We start from the raw sequence: 23,958 nt of genomic DNA, 5'->3' as shown, positions 1-23,958 counted from the left end.
CACTGGTGAATCGTTCTCATTGAGAGCTGAGTGGGGCATTACAGAAGTCCCACAGCGCCCCCTGCTGATCACAGAGCACACACCTCCCAATGGCCCTAAACCCTGAAAGCCCAGATGATCTCTGCAGCTCACCAGGATCCTGCCTGTTTACACATCTGTTTGATTTGCAGTAACTATGATTCTGATACACTGTAAGTAATTTCTGTATCTTTTCTCTCCCAGAAATAGTTCTGTTCATTCAGATTTGTAAATATATGCATATATAAACACTTAAGTTGTCATCCTCAGCTCTCTTCCCTCCCGTATCCCACACACAGTAGATTCTCGGAAAAGTGAAACGGCTCACCTTTACTTCAGGCCAGGTGTCAGAGAACAGACCAGGGGGCAGATGATCTGTTTATCAATGTCATGCAAGGGCTTTTCAGGGGAACAATGTAAAATACACATGTTCAAAAAATAACAGTTCTGCAAAAATTACCAAAGATTCACAATTGTTGGTAAGTTTTGTAAACACGCTATTTGAATTAGTTTATGTTGGGAAAATTAATAGATTTTGTTGGTTTAACATTTGCCAGTGAACTGTGTAACATTTTCTTCTATAATTTGAAGTTAATTTTATCTCTAAGTATAATCTGCAACTTTATGCATAGTTGTATAACTGTGTCATAAAATTTTATTAGAATTTTATCCTAGACATTATACAATTTGCTTTTGTTGTAATTTCATCACATTATTTTTTATTAGTTCTTTTCAATTTATTGGGAACAGTATATATTCTTAGGTCATACAGCATATGTGTGGATGCCTGGATACACCTGAGTAAAATCCCTATTTCCTCAGTGTGCCCAGTATGTACACTGCATAAACTGTAGAAATGCTTGCAGACTTCTAGAACCTTTAGCAATAATGTAGGAGTGGGATCATCTCCTCTTTAAGGCACTGTGTCCTCCCTACATTCGGAGGGAACTTTCTTGTTCATATAGCAGGGTCACCCAATGCCTGAAAATCCTACAGTTGCTCCTAATTCTTCTTGCATGAAATCTAACACCTTAGCCCACTAACATGACCTTTCATTGCCCACCCCGCCCATCCACAGCCTCCTGATAGCCCCGCCCCCTGCCCTCAATGCTCCAGCCTCCCTCCTGCTCTGTCCTCAGAAACCCTGAGCTCTCTCCCTACCATGACCTTCACATCAGGTCCTCTTCTGCCTGTTGGAAGGAGATGAAATTCAACTTGAACTCATGGTGTAAGTACACATGTTGTCAACTTTGAGCATTTTTTAAAATAAGAGCAGACACATCATCATAGATACCAATAAAATTTTTAAACACCTTTATCATTGTGGACTTTCCTGTTACAGAAACTATAGGGAGCATGCCTACAGTTGCCATGCAGCCATCATCCAAACTCAGTCATGGCCAATAGGACACGTCTCGTTCAATCCTCCAGCCATCGTCACCTCTCATCCCACTTCCTCAGTGAATGAAAGACACAAAAATCCCAAACACCATGTCACATCATTCAGATAAGATTTAACACACACACACACACATACACACACACACACACACACACACACACACACACACACACACACACACACACACTTATTGTTCCAGATCACTTGTATATTGAAGATAAGGATTTCATCTGCCCTCACATAAAGTGACTGATGTTTTAATGTCTTTAATGATTAGCTACAGTAACTGTTCTGATGAAAACAGTAAACCAAGTGCAAGGAATATCAAGTTTTGCAGCTGTGCAGGTCATGGTAAGCTGCATTTGTTTAGAATAGAGTCCAGACCAGCACATACATTTTCATATACTGATTTCCCAGCATCCTCCATGCACTTTCCCCAGCACAGAATCATCTCTTCTGTTAACACAGAGTTTTCAAACCCATTACTCTTCATTCATGAGATTCCCCACAGGTATTTTTAGTTTGAGGATTTGAATATGGAAATTCAGTGATCACATGCCACCATTTTTGAGATCTGCATGTAACATCATTTAACAACTGCTTATCCCACAGACTCTTAGTTCACTGAAAAGTGAGTAGATATTCTTACCACTAACTTGCACTTAGAAGTTACTTTTTCATTTCATTTCATTAAATGTAATGTGGTGACATTGGTTAATAAGATAGGTAATGATGACTGTCATTTAACTGACTTGGGCCCACCTCTATATAATCTTCCTTTGCATTTTCTACGTAGACCATTCTTTCACTTTATAATAAGGACAGCTGTATCCTTCTCTATTAAGACTTTAGGCCAGGGGTCCCCAAACTTTTTACACAGGGGGCCAGTTCACTGTTCCTCAGACCATTGGAGGGCTGGACTATAAAAAAAACTATGAACAAATCCCTATGCACACTGCACATATCTTATTTTAAAGTAAAAAAACAAAACAGGAACAAATACAATATTTAAAATAAATAACAAGTAAATTTAAATCAACAAATTGACCAGTATTTCAATGGGAACTACGGGCCTGCTTTTGGCTAATGAGATGGTCAATGTGCTTCTCTCTCTGACCACCAATGAAAGAGGTGCCCTTTCCGGAAGTGTGGCGGGGGCCAGATAAATGGCCTCATGGGGCCGCATGCGGCCCGCGGGCTGTAGTTTGGGGACCCCTGCTTTAGGCCATCTTGCGTTCGGTTCTGTCTCAAACCTCCCAGCCTGTATTGAATTAGCAGTAGTGAGGCCAGACGTGCTGGCCACATGTCTCACCCCAGGGAAACCAGTTTTTAGTTGTTCACCTTTATGGACAGGGGTGTTGACTTCTGCCATGTGCTTTTTTTAATTAAATGATAAGATGTTATGACTTTTCTTAGTGAGTCTGTTAATAGAGTAGATGACACTGACTGAGACTCAGTAGAGCACCAGCCTTACACCCCTGCAATTAACCTCATTTGGATCTTGTGTACACATTTATGTCTATTACTGAATATTATTTCCTAATTATGTCTTCAGTGTTTATGACTTTATTTGTGAGTAATATGTCTTTATTTGTGAGTAATACCTTGTTTTATTTCCTTCCTTGTCTTTGTATCATGAACTTGTTGGCACCAGATAAATTCAACAAATTTAGGATGCATCATTATCTAAACCAAATTGAGTGTTTCTATCCACAAATAAGAAATACTTTTTCATGCATTCAGGGTTTTTTTTTTCCTCTTGCAATGATTTATAGCTTTCCCGGTACAAGACTTTGTCTCAGATTTATCTTTTAGTATTTCAAGATTATATAATGATGAATAGTGAATGGTCTAGTTCTGTTTTTTAGATGTCGCTGATTGATTGCTTCTATAGAGAATGCTATTTATTCTACATGTTGGTTTTGTCACCTGAAGTCAAGATTGAGGCACTTAAACTAGTAGCATCTGTGAGTCACAAGCTAATCTGCAATCATCTCTTTGGCTCCTTCGACATCTCTGTTGAATCATTTTAAACTCTGAACAGGCAAGTCTTGCCTTTGAAAACATGACCAAGGTGAGAATATGATAGTAATCTAGAATTTAACTGAAGGAAATAATATGACAATGAGCTCTAATAGGTTCAAAGATATCCTGTCTTGTTGAACATCTTTCAGGAGAACTCTTCAGTTCCTGAGCCCCCAGAGCGGTCAGTGCCCCAGGACTGGAGGCTGGAGAGAGGAGTCGACTGCACCGTGTGAGCATTAGCACTGTCCTGGCACATATTACAGTCATAGTCAGCCCATCCACAGTGGAGACCAGAGGTGTTCAGAACACCTGACTTAGTCGAGGCAGCTCTGGATCAAGAGAAATGGTCAGGGACCAGAGCTCTGGTGCTTATCTCAGTGTGAGTATGACCTCAGGAGACACAAGTGAGGGCTCCTTGCCTTCTTTTGCTATCAGTATATACTTTTTTTTTATTTATTGATTATCGTCCTATTTTCCATAAGAACAATGGTAAACCTACTTTGGACCCACCGTGTATGTATGTATTTAGAAATCTCACCAAACAGGACTCCTTGTAGGAGTGAGAAATAACAGTGATCATCTACAGTGCATCAAAATCACAGTTTCTGTAAATGACACCATAGCTGTGTGAACAGAGAAAGGGACCTGGTTAGCTGCAGAAACCAGCTGGTTCTCAGGGGTTTGAGCCACAGGGAGGTGTGTGTTCTGTTATCAGCAGGGGGTGCTGTGAGACTTTCCTGCAGTTTCCACCTAGATCCTCAGTGAGGACTATTCATGCAATATAGCCTGGGCTGCAGGCTGGGCTATGCGTTCCCTGATGGAGACTCAGCAGTTGGTATGTCTGTCCTGACAGAGTCCCTTTAGCAGAGACCTATGTGTGGTCCCAGCAGGTGCTTCCTCCCAGGGGTCTACCAAAGAAGTGAAAACAAACTCCTTCCTCCCCAGTGTGGGGTGTGAACTGAGCTCAGCCCCAGGGCTCAGGGAGGGGCTGGGCAGTCACTGAGGGCCGAACATTTGCATGAACAGCCCCTCCTCTGGCAGAGGGGGGAGAAGAAAAGGAGGCCTGGGGCAGCCCAGCCCCACTGTGGGCTCAGGGCTGTGAGCACCATGGCCTGGACCCCTCTCCTCCTTGTGCTCCTCTCTCACTGCACAGGTAGGGAAAGAACAAGAACTCAGGGCCAGGCCTCATTTACCCAGCTTCGTTCCTTTATGTTCAGTCTAATGAAAAACTTCACTGTGGTCTCTGTCTCAACATTAACATGTGTCTGTGTTCACAGGTTCTCTATCCCAGCCTGTGCTGACTCAGCCGCCCTCCCTCTTGGCATCTCCTGGAGCATCAGCCAGACTCACCTGCACCCTGAGCAGTGGCTTCAGTGTTGGCAGCTATCCTATAGTCTGGCTCCAGCAGAAGCCAGGGAGCCCTCCCAGGTATCTCCTGTTCTACCACACAGACTCAGATAAGCACCAGGGCTCCGGGGTCCCCAGCCGCTTCTCTGGATCCAAAGATGCCTCAGCCAATGCGGGGCTCCTGCTCATCTCTGGGCTCCAGCCTGAGGACGAGGCGGACTATTACTGTGCTACAGCTTATAGTGATGGGAGCAGCAGTAGTTACTCACAGTGTCTCAGATGACGAGGAAGTGAGACAAAAACCCCTGGACCAGAGACTAGGGCTCTGAGCCTCACTGAGTGAGAAGCTTGTGTAGAGGCATCTGTGGGGCAGGCTCCTCTGCAGGAAGATGCACCCATGACAGGGGAAAGGGTAACACACAGTGACTAGTGACAGCCCCGGGCGTCCTAGAAGCACACACAAGGATGAGGTAAGATAGCCATACAAATTGTCCCTGTAGTGTCAGACATACATTTTATCAAGAATAAATATATATATTGGACTAGGAATGTCACAGGATGAACAATATATATATATATTTATATATATATATATATTTTATATATACATAAAAATACCAAATATATATATATATTTGGTATTTTTCTGAAGCTGGAAATGGGGAGACAGTCAGACAGACTTCCGCATGTACCCGACCGGGATCCACCCCGCACGCCCACCAGTGGGGGATGCTCTGCCCATCAGGGGGGTGCTCTGTTGTGACCAGAGCCACTCTAGTGCCTGAGGCAGAGGCCACAGAGCCATCCCCAGCGCCCGGGCCAACTTTGCTCCAATGGAGCCTGGGCTGCAAGAGGGCAAGAGAAAGACAGAGAGGAAGGAGAGGGGGAGGGGTGGAGAAGCAGATGGGCGCTTCTCCTGTGTGCCCTGGCCGGGAATCGAACCCAGGACTCCTGCATGCCAGGCCAACGCTCTACCACTTAGCCAACCGGCCAGGGCCAAGAATAAATATTTTAAAATACAAAGTTCACTTTTTTCATGTTCTTGTGTCTTGTTTTATATTCACACTAAACCCTTCACTTCTGATACTTTTGGTCCTAAATGTGAGGGGTATTTGTTCTGTGTTATACCAACTGAATATCTTACAACATAGTGCCAACTAAAATTACCTTCCTGGAGACAATGTCAGAGCCACAGTTAAAGGGCACAATCCAACCTGATGGCCTGCTCTTCAGATGCCAATTGGAAGTAGGCGGTCCCCAGGCTCACCCAAATTTTTGGCTGTAAATGCTGGTTCCAACAATCCCTCCCTTGGTCCTGTTAATTTTCTAGATTAATTTGCTAACTCCACCTGAGCCCTTCTCCTCCTCATGCCAATGGAGGCAGGCCTGAAATTTCCAACTTCTGCTGACCCAGTCGTACTCAGGATCAGAATCTCCGGGAATTAGAATCTTCATTATCCGGAGACTAGATTCCTTTCCTTAGTGCAGCCAGGCAATGCCCTGAACACCTGATTTATTGGCTGCATGTTTTGTTGTCTGTCTGTGAACTGTTGGTTCTTTGTTACCCAGCATTACCCAGATTATTCTGACTGATGCATTGTAGACAGTCTAAGACAAGTCACCTTCAAACCAATCAGAAAATGACAGAGTATTCACTCATGTGCTTGGACAATTTATACTTCCACAAGTTGTGAAGGCCTCCAGTTATTCCCAGCAATGGAACAGAAGGATTGGTGCTGAGAGGAATGATTGCATGCCAGCCAGGTGAGAAACTGCTTATCCTGCTCCTGAGCATTGGAAACACGCCCACATGGATGTCGAACTCTCCTGCATCTGTCATCCAAATGCCCCCAATTTTCGGGTCCTCACTCATTGCTTCTGACTTTGATTATCTCCTCCTCTTTTTTCTGATACTCTTCTTTTTTATGTCTCTGTCCAGAGTGACAAGAGGTAACTCCATCCAAGGAACACCTGTACCAGGTACAAAAAAGTAGAGAGATTCAAACAGTTCCCATGAGATGGAGGTCTGAGCTGCTCCATGGCCACTCTTCCCTGCCCACCTCACCCACACAGAGATCACTCCTGATGCTCCGGAGGGTAGTTCCTGGACAACACAGCATTTCCCTTCTCTCTGGCCCCAGGAATGCTGGGGGCTGTGACTTCAGACCCTGCAATGTGTCATTCTGTCCTGTGTCTAAGGCCTGGTGCTCATTCTGGGCTGAATCAGGGTCCCTTACTGCCTGGTGATCTGGTCGGAGGTTCAGTCTTATCTCACCTTATGGCATCAGAAATGCGGGTTATTGTGATGGGACCTGGTACAAACAGACCCTAGGAGGAGACCTGAGCTGCAACAAAGGACAATCCTCATTTCACAGACTCAAGACACACCTTCAACTTCCTTCCTAGCAGCTCCAGCTCCGCTGTATTTCCTGGGGTGTCAGACAGACCCTCCTGTTTTCTCCCAGCCTTGTCCTTACGTCTTTGTCCTACTGTGTCTGTGACTCTGCACACACACACACTGAAGAGGGGTCATGGGTTGGTGTAGCCTCAGTCCTTGTGGACTCAGGACAGCACAGACCCATGTTTTTGCAGATAATTAAGACCTTGTTCATCCTGTGACATTCCTAGTCCAAAGGAATTACGGGCTCCTGTGGCCTCTCCTGGTGCAGATACAGCTGAGGTGTCAAGAAGAGGGAAGGCCCTCTGTTCTCACCCTGAGGTCATGTACATTCCCTGCAGGCCCATTCTGCTGATGCTCAGGGAGCAGAGAGAGTGAAGGACAGTTTCCCTCACACAGTCACGGTCTCTCCACGCACTGCAGTCCAGACACTGTCCACTCAGGGGACACACAGGGATGAGTCGAGTGCCCGCGTTCCTCCTCTCTCCTCCACCCTCCATCCTGCTGTCCTGTCAAAGATGCCAAACTCAACAAAGAGCCTCCATCCCACCTTCACCCCTGGTCTGATGTCAGGACTGAGGTCCTCTCTGCCCCTGTGGAGGGCAGCCTCTGCTTCCTCAATGCAGAGTGCAGACCCTGCTGGAGCCACGTCCGCTCTGGGGAACACTGAGCTTGCCCCCCCCCCCCCCGCCTGGGTCTATGTGGCTAAAGAGCTGTCCTGTCAGGAGTGAGGACTGAGGCTCAGCTGACAGAGCAGGGAGCTGGGGTCAGAGATCTGAGAGCCACAGAGGCAGGTGCTTGTGCTCTTTCCCTTCTGCTCCCTGCATTGAGGACGGGTTCTGACACCCCATTCATCACAATAGAGGAAGCAGAAGTGGGGATAGTGGGGGTGTCATTGGGCATTACGAATGTGAACAATGAGATAGATTCCACTAGGCTCTTATCAGACTGGCTAACACTCAATACACTGACAGTGTTAGACATTCCCAGGATGTGAGCTGCAGGATCTCTAATTCATGCTGTTGGGAATGTCATGGCTGCTTTTGAAAACACTAGTAGTTTCTTACAAAACTAAATACATTCTTATGTGATATAATACAGAAATGATACTCTCAGTTATTTAGGTAAATCAGTCACTTGTGTCCAAACAAGCATAGGCACAGAAAGTTTAGAGCTCTTTAATTTCATGTTTGTTAAAACTTAGAAAGCAACTGCTACATCCTTCAATAGGTGAATGAATAAACAAGCTCTAGTCCATGAATGAAGGGGAGTATGATTAGCAATATAAATGAATAACACTAGGGAACAAAATTTTTGTTGCATCCACAAAAACACTTGTTCTTACCTAATTCGAGTGTGCTGATCTCAAATCTGACATTAATTTTTCTCTGTAAGCTACAGTTATTTTGCAATTCAAGATTTTTTGTTTTCATCTTATTGTAAAATTTTCAACATTTAGTTTAACACAATGAAGTGGAATGTCTTCTTGGGCATCATCTTTGTGAAAATATAATAATTTATATAATGCAGTAAATACACTAATACACTAAAGGATATTATTGCATCAGAATTTGTCTTCAATTTTGAAATAGAACATATTAAAACACTTATTTTAATTATAAAATTTGCGCAAAACAGTTAAATTCTATTCAGGCAAAAATTTGCATTTGTAGCTCTTGCATTTGTGTACTTGTTGAGGAAATCTTGTTTGATGCTTCAGCAGTAGTCTGCTCATCACTAACAGCTCCAAGATTTTTGGTAAACTTGTCAAGGTGACTGTTCAGGAAGTGAATCTTAACATTCATGTTACATCCAATGTCACGGAAAGCCAACAGCATCCTTAGAACCAGAAGTTCATAGTTTTCTGCTTTTTTGTTGCTAAGGAAGTTCTTTGTAACTGCCACAAAAGACTGCCATGCTGCTTTCTCCTCCTTATTCATCTTCCTGGCAAATTCTTCGTCACATATGAGGGTTTGAATTTGAGGTCCATCGAATACACCTGCTTTTATCTTCTCGAAAGACAAGGCAGGAAAAGCAGAAATGATATTGAAAGCATTCACTTTCTCTATTCAGAGCCTGAACAAACTGCTTCATTAAGCCAGGTTTGATGTGAAGTGGGGGGAAAATGATCCTGTCTTGATTAACTACAGGTTTATTCATAATATTTTGCATCCCTACTTCCAGAGCTTCACGTTTTGGCCACTCCTTCTGTGTCCGGTGTTTTTCCTGAGCTCAGCTGTCCCACAGACACAGAAAGCAAGGCTACTTCATGAAACCTCTTTGTTGTCTTAGCAGGAAATTTACCATTTTAAGATCCACACAAATGATCCAGTTATGCTCCTCATACTTCAGAAAGTCGAGGACAATTTTTATGTTATTATTATCTTCTCAAAGATGAGTTGAATAACCAATTGGAACCGCTGCATAAACATTACCGTTGTGTAGGAGAACACATTTCAGACTCCGTTTAGAGCTGTCAGGAAATAGCCGCCATTTTGTTAGACTCCAAGTGGTAACACCTACCTGACTGAGAAGACTACTGATATCATGACAGTAAACAAAAGTTTTTTCTTCGAATAGAAAGTCCACAAAAATTAGTTCATGCTTCCTGAAATGGGATACTTTAGCTCAGTGGTCCCCAACACCCAGGCCGCAGACTGATACCAGTCCATGGGCCATTTGGTACCGGTCTGCAGAGAAAGAATAAATAACTTACATTATTTCTATTTTATTTATATTTAAGTCTGAACAATGTTTTATTTTTTAAAAATTACCAGATTCTCTCTGTTACATCCATCTAAGACTCACTCTTAATGCTTGTCTCGGTCATGTGATACATTTATCCATCCCACCCTAAAGGCTGGTCCGTGAAAATATTTTCTGACATTAAACCGGTTCGTGGCCCAAAAAAGGTTGGGGACCACTGCTTTAGCTGACCGGTGAAATACATTCTTTTTTTGAAGCCTGCAGGCTAAAACTCAACTGCTTTCTTTGATAGGCCCACCTCTTACTAAGTCATTCAATTCAGGTTGGCTAAACTGCCTGAGGGGTTAATGACTGCTTGGCATCAGAAGAAGATCCTTCAGATTCTACAACCATTTCTTCATGCATCTTATCAAAATACACTTGATCACCATGTTCATATTCTTTGTCCTTAGAAGAAATACAACCATTGAAAACTGGAAACTGGAGTGTCTCAGTGTGTGGGATAGGTCGTATTGCTAAAGGAATATTAGGATATGCAATCATATGCCATTTTTTCTTGCTGATGCCCTTTGTATGGATCAGACAGAAATAACAGTCGCTGCTGTGGTCCTTAGGTTCACACCAAATCATGGCAATACCAAAAGGCATTCCTTTGCATTTTCTTTTCTTTTTTTTTTTTTTTTTTTGTATTTTTCTGAAGCTGGAAACGGGAGAGACAGTCAGACAGACTCCCGCATGCGCCCGACCGGTATCCACCCGGCACTCCCACCAGGGGGCGATGCTCTGCCCCTCTGGGTCTTCGCTCTGTTGCGACCAGAGCCACTCTAGCGCCTGGGGCAGAGGCCAAGGAGCCATCCCCAGCGCCCGGGTCATCTTTGCTCCAGTGGAGCCTCGGCTGCGGGAGGGGAAGAGAGAGACAGAGAGGAAGGAGAGGGGGAGGGGAGGAGAAGCAGATGGGCGCTTCTCCTGTGTGCCCTGGCCGGGAATCGAACCCGGGACTTCTGCACACCAGGCCGACGCTCTACCACTGAGCCAACCAGCCAGGGATGCATTTTCCTTTTGTCCAGTCATGAAGCATTTCCTCACAATTATGACACACAATATGAGGAGCCCAATTCTTGTCTTGATCGCCAAGTGGAACTTGAAAATAGGCAATATATGCACATGTCACAAATGATGAAATATCGCGCCTTTGATGTTGAAGTGTGTAACAGCCACATATATATCAGAAGGTATCATGACTATTCTTACCTTTATACCTACTTGAAGAAGCTATGATTCAATCTTAAAACAAAATAAGAGGGTGTTTTTATCAGATAATAATTTTTTACATTTAAAAACAATTATAATTATGTAAAAGTGATGTTTGTAAAACATTAATTGCCTTGTGGTTATGTTCAATCCAAGAGTCCCTTTAACTCCAATTTAAAAACCAATGCATGCCATTAACTGTAACAAAAAGAAATTAAAATTACATAAAAACTAGAACATGCACCAAAAAACAGATTTTAGATTTGGAATCACAGTTCTAAAACCTCATGCAACAGAAAATGAAAAAAAGTTGTTCCCCAGTGTTATTGAGGTGAATTGGGGGTCAGATCCCATCCCCAGTGCAGGGAGCAAAGGGCAAAAGCACCAGCCACCTGCCTCTGTGGCTCTCAGAGCTCTGACCCCAGTACCCTGCTCTGTCAGCTGAGCTTCAGTCCTCACTCCTGATGGGGACGGCTCCATGGCCACACAGACTGGGGCAGGGGGAGGGACGAGCTCAGTGTTCCCCAGAGTGGACGCGGCTCCTGCAGGGTCTGCACTCTGCATTGAGGAAGTGGTGGCTGCCCTCCACAGGGGCAGAGAGGACCTCAGTCCTGACATCAGACCAGCGGTGAAGGTGGGATGGAGGCTCTTTGAGTTTGGCATCATTGACAGGAGGACAGCAGAATAAAGGGTGGAGGAGAGAGGAGGAATGCATGCACCTGACTCATCCCTGTGTGTCCCTTGAGTGGACAGTGTCTGGACTACAGTGCATGGAGTGACTGTTACTGTGTGAGGGAAACTGTCCTTCACTCTCTCTGCTTCCTGAGCATCGGCAGCACTGGCTCTTTGCTGAGTCTTTGTACCACCTCCTTCCTGCTGACATTCCCAGAATAAAGGCAGGGGTTAAGGGCCAGTAGTGCCTGTGTTTCCCAGGCCTGACCAGATTCTGATCCATTGTGTTCCGCCCTTTGAAACATTCTACAGACATTCTATCCACATCTCAGGACACCCACAGGTCACTTCCAGCACCGCGGTCATGCTTTCCCCTGTGTCAGAGATTTCTTGAGTGTGGCTGAGCTGAGCTTCTCACCTTCTGTCCCTGCTCCTCTGAGTCACATCATCCTGGGGTTTCCTGGGAGAAATGGCTCAGGTCCCTGTCCTATGTCACTCATGGGATGACTCCAGATGAGATATGTAGGAGTTAGGTCTAGAGCAGGGGTCCCCAAACTATGGCCATTTATCTGGCCCCCGCTGCACTTCCAGAAGGGGCACCTCTTTCATTGGTGGTCAGTGAGAAGAGTACTGTATGTGGCGGTGCCACAAAGCGTGGCATTGCTCACGTACAGTACTACTTCCGGTGATGCAGGACACACGCGTCATGGCTCCAGAAGTGCATCATATCACTTGTTAAGGCTAGCAGTGACAAATGTGGAACCGGACATTGACCATCTCATTAGCCAAAAGCAGGCCCATAGTTCCCATTGAAATACTGGTCAGTTTGTTGATTTAAATTTACTTGTTCTTTATTTAAAATATTGTATTTGTTCCCATTTTGCTTTTTACTTTAAAATAAGATACGTGCAGTGTACATAGGGATTTGTTCATAGTTTTTTTTATAGTCCAGCCCTCCAATGGTCTGAGGGACAGTGAACTGGCCCCCTGTGTAAAAAGTTTGAGGACCCCTGGTCTAGAGTGTCATCAACAGAATTTCATGTAAGGAAGGAGAGTGGACAGTGTGGTCAGCCAGGGGGAACTGGTGAGCTCGTGTCCCGAATCAGCCCCTGCCCTGGGGTGACAATCTGGTCAATGTGTTCAGATGTAACTGAGGGCCTCCAGACAGATGGGGCCCTGGCTCATGGGGACTCCACCTGAGTGACACACTTTCTATACCTCCATGCCCAATTATGTAAAATGAAGGAAAATATATCACACAGCAGATAATCACACAGTTCCCATCACAATAGCCCACATTTCTGATGCCATAAGGTGAGACAAGAATGAACCTCTGACCAGATTGCCAGGAAGTAAGGGACCCTGATTCAGCCCAGAGTGAGCACCAGACCTTAGACACAGGACAGAATGATACATTGTAGTGTCTGAAGTCACATCCCCCAGCATTCCTGGTGCCAGAGAGAAGGCGGACCCTGTGTTGTCCAGGGGCTACACTCCAGACCACCAGGAGTGATCTCTGTGTGGGTGAGGTGGGCAAGGAAGAGCGGCCATAGAGCAGCTCAGACCTCCATCTCATGGGGACTGTTTCATTCTGTCTACTGTTTTGTACCTGGTACAGGTGTTCGTTGGATGGAGTTACCTCCTGTCACCCTGGACAGAGACATAAAAAAGAAGAGTCTCAAAAAAAGAGGAGGAGATCATCAGAGTCAAAAGCAATGGGGTGAGGACCCAACAATCAGGGGCATTAGGGTAAAGGGTACAGGAGAGCCCAACATCCACGTGCGTATATTCACCAATGCTCAGGAGCAGGGCAAGCAGTTTCTCACCTGCCTCGCTGGAAATCACTCTTCTCAGCACTAATACTTCTGTGCCAGTGCTGAGGGAAACTGGAGGCCTTACACGCCTTATGAAAATGTAAATTTTACAAGCACATGAGGAAATATTCTGTCCTTTTCTGATTAGTTTGAACCTCCTTGTCTTAAACTGCCTACAATGCATCAGTCAGGATAATCCTGGTAATACTGACTAACAAAGAACCAACAGTTCACAGACAGACAACAAAATATGCAGCCAATAAATCAAGTGTTTCCTGATGATGCAGACTCTTCCTCCTATAGATTCTGATCCTGAAGAAGGCTGGGTCAGCAGTGCTTGAAAATTTCAGACTTCCCCATTTGTTTGAGAAGAAGGGCTCAGGTGGAGTTAGCAAATTAATCTAGCAAATTAACAGAACCAAGAGAGGGATAATGGGAACCTGAATTTAAAGCCAAAAGGTTGCTGGAAACCTAGGGAACAACAACTTCTGAATGGCACGAGAAGTGCAGGCTGTCTTGTAGAACTGAGCCCTTACCTGTGGATCTGATACTGTCTCCAAAAAGACAATGTTAGTTTGCATGATGTTGTAGGACATCTAGCTGGTGTTGCACAGAATTGCTTGTTGTGAAGAAATATCCCCACTCACTTAGCACCGAAAGTGTCAGAAGTGAAGTGTTTAGCAAGACTATAAAACAAGATATAAGAGTAGAAAAATATTAAGATTTATACTTAAAAATATTTATTCTTGTTAAAATTTACTTCTGACACCCAGGGACAGTCAGATAGGCTCTATTATGCCATCAGCATGTGTGCTCCTTGGACAACTGGGGCTGTCACTAGTCCCTGTGTGTTACCCTTTCCCCTGTCATGGGTGCATCTTCCTGCAGAGGAGCCTGCCCCACAGATGCCTCTACACAAGCTTCTCACTCAGTGAGGCTCAGAGCCCTAGTCTCTGGTCCAGGGGTTTTTGTCTCACTTTCTCATCAAATGAGACACTGTGAATAACTACTGCTGCTCCCACTGCCATGAGTTGTAGCACAGTAATAGTCCGCCTCGTCCTCAGGCTGGAGCGCAGAGATGAGCAGAAGCCCGGCATTGGCTGAGGCATCTTTGGATCCAGAGAAGCATCTGGGGACACTGGGGCCCTGGTCCTTAACTGAGTCTGTGTGGTAGAACAGAAGATACTGGAGAACACTCCTTGGCTTCTGCTGGAGCCAGATTATAGGAGAGCTGCCAACATTGATGTCACTGCTCAGGGTGCAGGTGAGTCTGGCTGATGCTCCAGGAGATGCAGAGAGGGAGGACAGCTGAGTCAGCAAAGGCTGGGACAGGGAACCTGCAGACAAAGACAGTTGTCAGTAATGGGGAGGGACCAGGGAAGGATTCTCAGGAGAGTGAGCATGAAGGGAATAAACTTAAGAACTGAGGCCTGGTCCTCAGACCTGTCCCCACCTGCACACTGAGAGGAGCACGAGTAGGAGAGGAGTTCGGGTTATGGTGCTCACAGCCCTGATCCCACATTGGGGCTAGGCTGCCCCAGGCCTCCTTTTCTTCTGCCCCCTATGTCAGAGGAGGGGCTGTCCATGCAAATGTGTGTCCCTCAGTGATCGCCAGCCCCTCCCTAAGCCCTGGGACTGAGCTCAGCTCACTCCCCACACTGAGGAGGATGGATGTTGGCTTCAATTTTTTTAGTGAGCCCTGGGAGAAAAACACAAAGGTCCATGTTCAGGAGACTCTGCCAGGACAGAGAGAACACAGCTGCTGAATTTGCATCAGGGAACACAGGGTTCAGTTCACTGCCCAGTCTCCATTGCATGAATGGTCCTCACTGAGCAGGTGGGTAGGAACCACAGAAAGTCCCACAATGCCCCCTGCTTTTCACAGGGTACACACCTCCCAATGGCCCAAAGCCCTGAGAGCCCAGCTGGTTTCATTAGCTCACCTGGTACAGTCTCTATGCACACATCTATGGACTGATTCCCAGATTATGTGATTTTGATACACTGTCAGCGATTTGATACACTGTCAGTGATTAACTGTAGTTTCTCCCTCCCATAGGAGTCCTGTTTAGTGAAATTGTAAATTGTAAATATATACATACTTAAAATTGTAAGTTGTCACTCCTCCTCCCCCACCCTGCACTGTGCATAAAATAGGTTTCTGAAAAAGAGAAATGGCCCACCTGTGCTTCAGGTCCAGTGTCACAGAACAGACCAGGGGCCAGTTTGTCTGTTTTTTAATGTCATACAAAAGGTCCTCTGGAAGAACACTGTTGAAAGCACATGTTCAGAAAATAACAGTTCAGGAAAAATTCCCAAAAATATGCAAGTGTTTGTAAGTGTTGTAGACACTCAATTTGAATTAGTTTACATTTGGAAAATTAATAGATATTGTATAGGCTTCACTTTTTTTATTGAACTGTGTATAATACCTTCTTTATCTCTCACTATAGTCTTTGTTTTAAAGTCCATTTTGACTGATATAAGTATTGCTTTTTTTACATTTCCATTTGTGTGAAATATTTTTTTTTCCATCTTTTTATCTTTAGTCTATGTGCATCTTTTGTTTTAAGGTCTCTTCTAGACAGCATATGTATGGGTCCTGTTTTCTTATCCATGCAGCTACCCTGTCTTCTGATCAGATCATTTAATCCATTTACATTTTAAGGTTATTGATATGTAGTTGTTTATTGCCATTTTATTCTTTAAAATTGTATTCCTCTTTTGCTATATTCTTTTTCTCCTTTGATCTGTTTGCAACAGGCCCCTTAGCATTTCTTGCAGCCTTGGTTTGGTTGTAGTGAATTCTGAGGTTTTTTTGTCTGGAAAGCTTTTTATTTCTCCTTCAATTTTAAATGATAGCCTTGCTGGATAAAGTAGTCTTGGTTGTAGGCTCTTGTTCTGCATTACTTTGAATATTCCTTGTCATTCCCTTCTGGCTTCAAGTGTTTCTGTTGAGAAGTCGGAAGTCATCCTTATGGGGGCTACTTTGTAGGTGATAGTCTTTTTTTCTCTAGCAGCTTTTAATATTTTCTCTTTATCACTTAGCTTTGGTATTTTAATTATGATGTGTCTTGGTGTTGATTTCTTTGGATTTCTCTTAAATGGAGTTCTCTGTGCTGCCTGAACATATAAGATGTTTTCCTGCCTTAATTGAGGGAAGTTTTCAGCTATGATATGTTTGAACAAAGTCTCTATCCCTTGTTCTTTCTCTTCTTCTTCAGGAACCCTTATGATGTGGATGTTATTTCTCTTCATGTTGTCACAGAGCTCTCTTAGAGTTTCCTCAGACTTTTTGAGTCTATTTTCTTTTTTCTGCTCTGCTTCCATGCCTTTATTTATCGTGTCCTCTAACTCCCTGATTCGATTCTCAGCTTCATCCATCCTGCTTTTAATTCCTTCCATTGTGTTCTTCATTTCTGATATTGTATTTGTCATTTATGATTCTTTTTTATTATTTCAATGTCCATTTTTATATTTTCTATCTCTTTATTTAGGTGTTCGTAATGACCATCTATTGTTGTTCTAATATCTTTGAGCATCCTAATAATTGTTATTTTAAACTCTTCATCTGGTAATTTGGTTATATTTGTTTCATTCAGGTCCTTTTCTGGGGATTTCTCTTGACTCATTTGTGTTGCATTTCTCTGCCTTCTCATCTTCTCTGTATAAAAGAAGGTCTTGGCAGCTGGAGTCCACTGGGTGTGGCCTCTGTTCCCTGGGCATGGTCTGTCTGCAAGCCCACCACCCCCTCTGCTGTTGCTGCGTAGGGCGTTTGGGTATGGGCATTGCCTGTGTCTTCCCACTGGGGCTGTTGCTGTGGTTTCTGCCTTTCCTTCACGGGGTGGCTATGACCACGTGCTTGGGTGTGCAAGCCTTGGTGGCCTTGGCCTTTGCCCTGTCCCTGTGGGTGGCATTATGCTTGGCCCTGAGGTCAGTGGCAGCACCTTTGCTCAGTTGCGGGTCTCTGCCTGTTTCCAGGCTTCCACCTAGCCCTTGCAGGAGGAGCCCACTTGTGGGATGGCTGCAAGCCTTGGCTCCACAGGCCAGGTGGGACTGCATGCCCATGCTCAGTAGTGGGTCTCTGCCTGTCCTGGGCTTTTGGCTCCACCCTTGTGGGAGGAGCCAGCTCCCAAGTCAGGTCAGAAGCCTCGGTTCCACAGGCAGGGCCAGGCTGTGCTCCTGCACCCTTGCTCAAGGGCTGGTCTCCACCCTTTCCAGGGTTCCCGCCTTTCCCCCACAGGCTGGATTACAGGCAGCTTGCAGCTGGGCTTGACCACTTTTGCATGTCTCCTCCTCCCCAACCGGGCAAGACTGAGCTCATACCTGGGCCCAGTGGTGGCCAGCCAGCTTCTGCCCTTGCTGACAGAACTGCACTTCTGCGTCCTGCCACCGCCCGCCCTCCAGTGAGCCCTCAGTCATGTGGGTGTGGGCGCTGCAGCTCAGACCCTAAGACTCACTACTGTAGTCCCAAAAACGCCCTCCTTCTAAGCGACTTTGCTCTGAGTGCTGCAGGAGAGCTTGTTTGGCTGGTGTCCTGCTTCCCTTTGCTGGTATTGCTGTTTCCAGGGGAAATATTCACTTCAGATTTGGGGAGTGACTCATCCCAGGGGTTAGGGTGGCTGTCTCCCAAAATGTTTCTCCCTGTGCCTCCTAGATTACACTCTCTTCCTGCTACTCCAGTCCTCTCCTCTCTCCCCATTCCCCGGAGCCCCGGGTGAGTGGTTGTGAGAGGTTTTCTGCGTGGTCCCTTTAAGAAGAATCCTGGGTCTGAGAAATCAGTCTCTTTCTCACAAACAGTATCCTGTCTTGTTTCCAGCTAAATACTGTCCATACATCTCTTCTAGGCTCTGGGGCTGCAGGCTGGGGCTTTGTTCCTGGGATTTAGGACCCTCCCCTATCTGCTGAACTCACTTCCCACTATGCGAGCCTCTCCGGGCTGCTGTTTGCTCCAGGGAGCTGGGCAGCCCTCTCCGCGTTTCCACTTTTCCTACCAGTCTCAGTGTGCCTTCTTCAGTGTTCCTTGGTTGAAGAGTCCTTTTAGTTTAGTCCAAAGTTGGTTTTTCCAGATGATAGTTCTTAAAATTAGTTCGTAATCCACTTTGGTTCTGGGAGGTAGGAGTTGGTATGTCCGCCTACTCCATCGCCATCTTGTCTTCTGATGTTTTATTTTTTAAAAATGACCTTTCTCCACTCTTATTTAATGTGGTTCTAGAAGTTCTAGTCAGAGCAATTGGACAAGCTAAAGAAATAAAACGCATTCATATCAGAAAAGAAGAAGTAAAGGTTTCACTTTTTGCAGATGATATGATCCTATACATTGAAAACCCCAATGACTCCACAAAAAGATTACTAGAAACAATAAACCAATACAGTAAGGTTGCAGGATACAAAATTAATATACAAAAGTCCATAGCCTTTCTATATGTGAACAAAAAACAGTAGAAAACAAACTAAAAAAATAATAATCCCTTTCACAGTTGCAACAACAACAAAATACCTAGGAATAAACATAACAAAGAATTTAAAGAAATTATATAATGAAAACTACAAAGCATTGTTAAGGAAAATCGAAAAAGATACAATGAAATGAAAAAATATTCCTTGTTCTTGGATAGGAAGAATAAATATAATCAAAATGACCATATTACCCAAAGCAATATACAAATTTAATGCAATTCTCATCAAAATTCCAATGACATTTTTTAAAGAAATGGAACAAAAAATCATCAGATTTATATGGAACTATAAAAACCCTGAATAGCCAAAGCAATCCTAAGGAAAAAGAACAAAGCTGGGGGCATTACAATACCTGACTTCAAATTATATTATAGAGCAGGGGTCCCCAAACTACAGTCCACGGGCCACATGTGGCCCCCTGAGGCCATTTATCTGGCCCCCACCGCACTTCTAGAAGGGGCACCTCTTTCATTGGTGGTCAGTGAGAGGAGCATTGTTCTATTAAAATACTGGTCAGTTGTTGATTTAAATTTACTTGTTCTTTATTTTAAATATTGTATTTGTTCCCGTTTTGTTTTTTTACTTTAAAATAAGATATGTGCAGTGGGCATAGGGATTTGTTCATAGTTTTTTTTATAGTCCGGCCCTCCAACGGTCTGAGGGACAGTGAACTGGCCCGCTGTGTAAAAAGTTTGGAAACCTTTGTCATAGAGCCACGGCAATCAAAACAACATGGAAGGGAGGGGCACAAAGAAAACCAGTTAGAAGGTGACAGAAGACAATTGGACTTTGGATGATGGGAATGCAGCATAATCAAATGTCAAAATAACTTAGAGATGTTTTCTCTGAACATATGTACCCTGAATGATCAATGTCACCCCATTAAAATTAATAACAAAAATAAAAAATAAAAAAGAAACTCACTTTACCAATGCATATCAAAATATATGAAATAAAAAAAGTGTTAAAAAAAGAATTAATTAATGATGGCATGAATGAGTGAAACTTGCTGTATCTCTCTGTTTCTCTCTCCCTCTCTCTCTAAAAATTAATCAATAAAAATTTAAAAAGAACAAAACAAACAAAAAAGCACAGCATGGTAATTGGCAGAAAAATAGACACTCAGACCAATGGAACAGAATAGAAAGTCCAGAAATAAAACCATGTATATATGGTCAAATAATTTTTGATAAAAGGGCCAACAACACACAATGCAGAAAAAAAGTCTCTTCAATAAATGGTGCTGGGAAAACTGAAAGGCCACATGCAAAAGAATGAAATTCGACTGACAAGTTTGTCCCCTTGTACTAAAATTAATACAAAATGGATCAAAGACCTAAATATAAGACCTGAAACAATAAAGTACATAGAAAAAAACATAGGTACTAAACTTATGGACCTTGGTTTTAAAGAGCATTTTATGAATTGGACTCCAAAGGCAAGGGAAGTGAAGGCAAAGATAAATAAATGGGACCACATCAGACTAAGAAGTTTTTGCACAGCAAGAGAAACTGACAACAAAATAAACAGACAGCCAACTAAATGGGAGGTGATATTTTCAAAAACAGCTCAGATAAGGGCCTAATATCCAAAATATACAAAGAACTCATAAAACTCAACAACAAACAAACAAACAATCCAATAAAAAATGGGAAGAGGACATGAACAGACACTTCTCCCAGGAAGAAATACAAATGGCCAACAGATATATGAAAAGACGTTCATCTTCATTAGCTATTAGAGAAATGCAAATCAAAACTGCAATGAGATACCACCTCACACCTGTTAGATTAGCTATTATTAACAAGACAGGTAATAGCAAATGTTGGAGAGGCTGTGGAGAAAAAGGAACCCTCATCTGTTGGTGGGAATGCAAAGTAGTACAACCACTATGGAAGAAAGTATGGTGGTTCCTCAAAAAATTGAAAATAGAACTACCATATGACCCAGCAATCCCTCTACTGGGAATGCACCCACATAATTCAAAAACACTGGTACGTAAAGACACATGCAGCCCCATGTTCATTGCAGCATTGTTCACAGTGGTTCGGACATGAAAACAATCAAAAAGCCCTTCAATAGATGACTGGATAAAGAAGATGTGGTACATATATACTATGGAATACTACTCAGCCATAAGAAATGATGACATCAAATCCTTTACAACAACATGGATGCATCTTGATAATATTATACTGAGTGAAATAAGTAAATCAGAAAAAACTAAGAACTACATGATTGCATACTTAGGTGGAACATCCAAACGAGACTAAGAAACATGGACAAAAGTGTGGTGGTTACGAGGGGGAGGAGGGAGAAGAGGGAGGGAGAGAGGGTAGGGAAGGGGCACAAAGAAAACCAGATAGAAGGTGACAGAGGACAATTTGACTTTCGGTGAAATGTATGCAACATAATTGAATGACAAGATAACCTGCAGATGTTTTCTTTGAACATATGTACACTGATTTATTAATGTCACCCCATTAAAATTAATAAAAAATATAAAACTTTAAAAAACAAACAAATAACAAACCACAGCGGTGGTCCTTGCTTGTTATCAGTTGCTTGAAACAAACTCGCAACACCAGCAAGAAGAATGATCGATATAATTGTCAAGGCCAGACCCTCCGACCTCCTCTCTTACCCTTCCTCTCCCAGAGACACAAAAGTCACATAGGTCTACAAACAAAGTAGTCATTGAAATCGGGCATTTGTCATGTTAAAGCTAAAGCTGTAAAGGTATATAAGATGTAGGAAATCTAACTTTGGGGAGCTAGTGTTCTTGGCTAGCACCAAGAACACTACGTTCTCTGCCAGCTACAAATAAATCTTTCTTTCTCCTTGTCTGGGTTTCCTATTCTTTGTTTGCTTACTACAGTAAGCTCTGTGTTAACCCCAGGGATAATTCTGTACTAGGAAAAGTGCATGAAAGATAGTGAGAAAAAATTAAATGCAAATGTATGTGCTCATCTGGACTTCATTCTAAAAACATCATTCCAAACACAGTCATTCCATAAATCCACAGGTACAAAACTTGAGATCCTTTGCACTTCTTTTACTTTTTTCCATTAGAATAATTCTTTTAGTGAATCATTAGGGAAATCATGACAAAAATCAAACAATGTGAGAGTAGTTGGAATTAATTTCTTCACTGTATGAGAGTTTTGGAAAAATAAAAAGTGTATATATATGCTAAATGATCCCTGAATGACATGATATGGTGTTTGGGATTTTTGTAACTGTCAATCATTGTGGAAGTAGGATGAGAGGAGAAGATAGCTGGAGGTTTGAACAAGACGAGTCCTATTGGCCATGTCTGAGGTGGATGATGGCTGCAGGGGCTTCCCTGGGCTGTTCTCTAGTGTTTGTACAACATCAAGGAAGTCCACAATGACAAATGTGTTTGGAAACTCAATTTGTCTCTATGATGATGTGTCTGCCCTTCTTTTAACAAATGCTCAAATTTGACAATGTGACATCCTTCCATCATGAATTCAAGTTGAAGCCCATCTCCTTCCAACAGCTGGAGGAGGAGCTGATAGGAATGTTCCTGAAGAAACAGAGCTCAGTGTTTCTGAGGACAGAGGAGGAGGGAGGCTATAGCACTAAGGGCAGGGATTGGGGCTATCAGGAGGGTTTAGAGAGGCATGGCAGGCAATGAAAGGGCACGTTAGTGGGCTAATGTGTTGGATTTTATGCAATAAAAATCAGGAGATACTGAAGGATTTTCAGTCATTGCGTGATCATATTAAATGCATGAGAAAGATCCCTCTGAATTCTGTGAGGAGAGAGTGCCTTAGGGAGCAGGTGATTCCACTTTTAGATTATTTACTAAAGGTTCTAGAAGTCTGTGCCATTTATAGAGTTAATGCAAGTGCACATATCGTGCACACTGAGGAAACAGGGTTTTTTCTCAGGTGTATTCAGGCATCAGCACATATGTATTCTGATCTAAGAATATATACTGATGTTCCTAATAAACTGAAAATAACTAGCATAAAAATGAGATGATAAAATTAAGATATAAAGAAATTGTATAAATCAATTGTATACTAGTTAGAACCACAAGATGGCGATGGAATAGGCAGACATACTAACTTACATCCCCAGAACCAAGGTGGATTAAAACTTAATTTTAAGAACTATCATCTGGAAAAACCAACTTTGGACTAAACTAAGAGGACTCTTCAACTAAGGGACACTGAAGAAGCCACATTGAGACTGGTAGGAAAAGTGGAAATGCGGAGAGGGCTGCCCAACTCCCCAGAGTGAACAGCAGCCCTGAGAGACTTGCGTGGCAGGAAGTGAGTTTAGGGGAGGGTCCTGAGTCCCAGGAACAAAGCCCCAGCCTGAAGCCCTAGAGCCTAAAAGAGGCGTACGGACAGTATTTAGCTGGAAACAAGTCAGCATACTGTTTTTGAGAAAGAGACTGATTTCTCAGACCCAGAATTCTTCTTAAAAGGGCTGCTCAGAAAACTTCTTTCACAACCACTCACCCGGGGCTCCAGGGGGATGGGGAGAGAGGAGAGGACCAAAGCAGTGGGAAGAGAGTATAATCTAGGAGGCACAGGGAGAAACACTTTGAGAGATAGTCACCCTAACCCCTGGGCTGAGTCACTCCCCAAATCTGAAGTGAATATTTCCCCTGGAAACAACAATACCAGCAAAAGGAAGCAGGGTACCAGCCAAACAAGCTCTCCCACGGTACTTAGAGCACAGTCATTTAGAAGAGGGAGCTTTTGGGACTACAGTAGTGAGTCTTAGGGTCTAAGCTGCAGCAACCTCACCCACATTGGTAAGGGCTCACCTAAGGGCAGGCAGCGGTGGGATGCAGACGATTGGTTCTGTTGACAAGGGCGGAAGCC

At 43.6% G+C, this 23,958-nt stretch overlaps 2 gene segments (V, D, J or C); one reads left to right on the top strand and one right to left on the bottom strand.

Moving 5' to 3' along the window:
* Positions 1–4,219: 4,219 nt before the first annotated feature.
* Positions 4,220–5,075, top strand: LOC136322491 (probable non-functional immunoglobulin lambda variable 5-48). The segment is given in 2 exon segments: positions 4,220–4,280; positions 4,723–5,075. Coding segments are annotated over 2 exon segments (414 nt in total).
* Positions 5,076–14,617: 9,542 nt separating this feature from the next.
* On the bottom strand, positions 14,618–18,055 carry LOC136322490 (immunoglobulin lambda variable 5-39-like). The segment is given in 3 exon segments: positions 14,618–14,970; positions 15,087–15,093; positions 17,960–18,055. Coding segments are annotated over 3 exon segments (456 nt in total).
* Between the last annotated feature and the right edge of the window lie 5,903 nt (positions 18,056–23,958).

Source organism: Saccopteryx bilineata, chromosome 2 (genome assembly GCF_036850765.1).
Source record: "Saccopteryx bilineata isolate mSacBil1 chromosome 2, mSacBil1_pri_phased_curated, whole genome shotgun sequence".
Lineage (NCBI taxonomy): Eukaryota > Metazoa > Chordata > Mammalia > Chiroptera > Emballonuridae > Saccopteryx > Saccopteryx bilineata.
The sequence above is the reverse complement of the archived record's forward strand: the minus strand, read 5'-3'. Positions and strand labels throughout refer to the sequence as shown.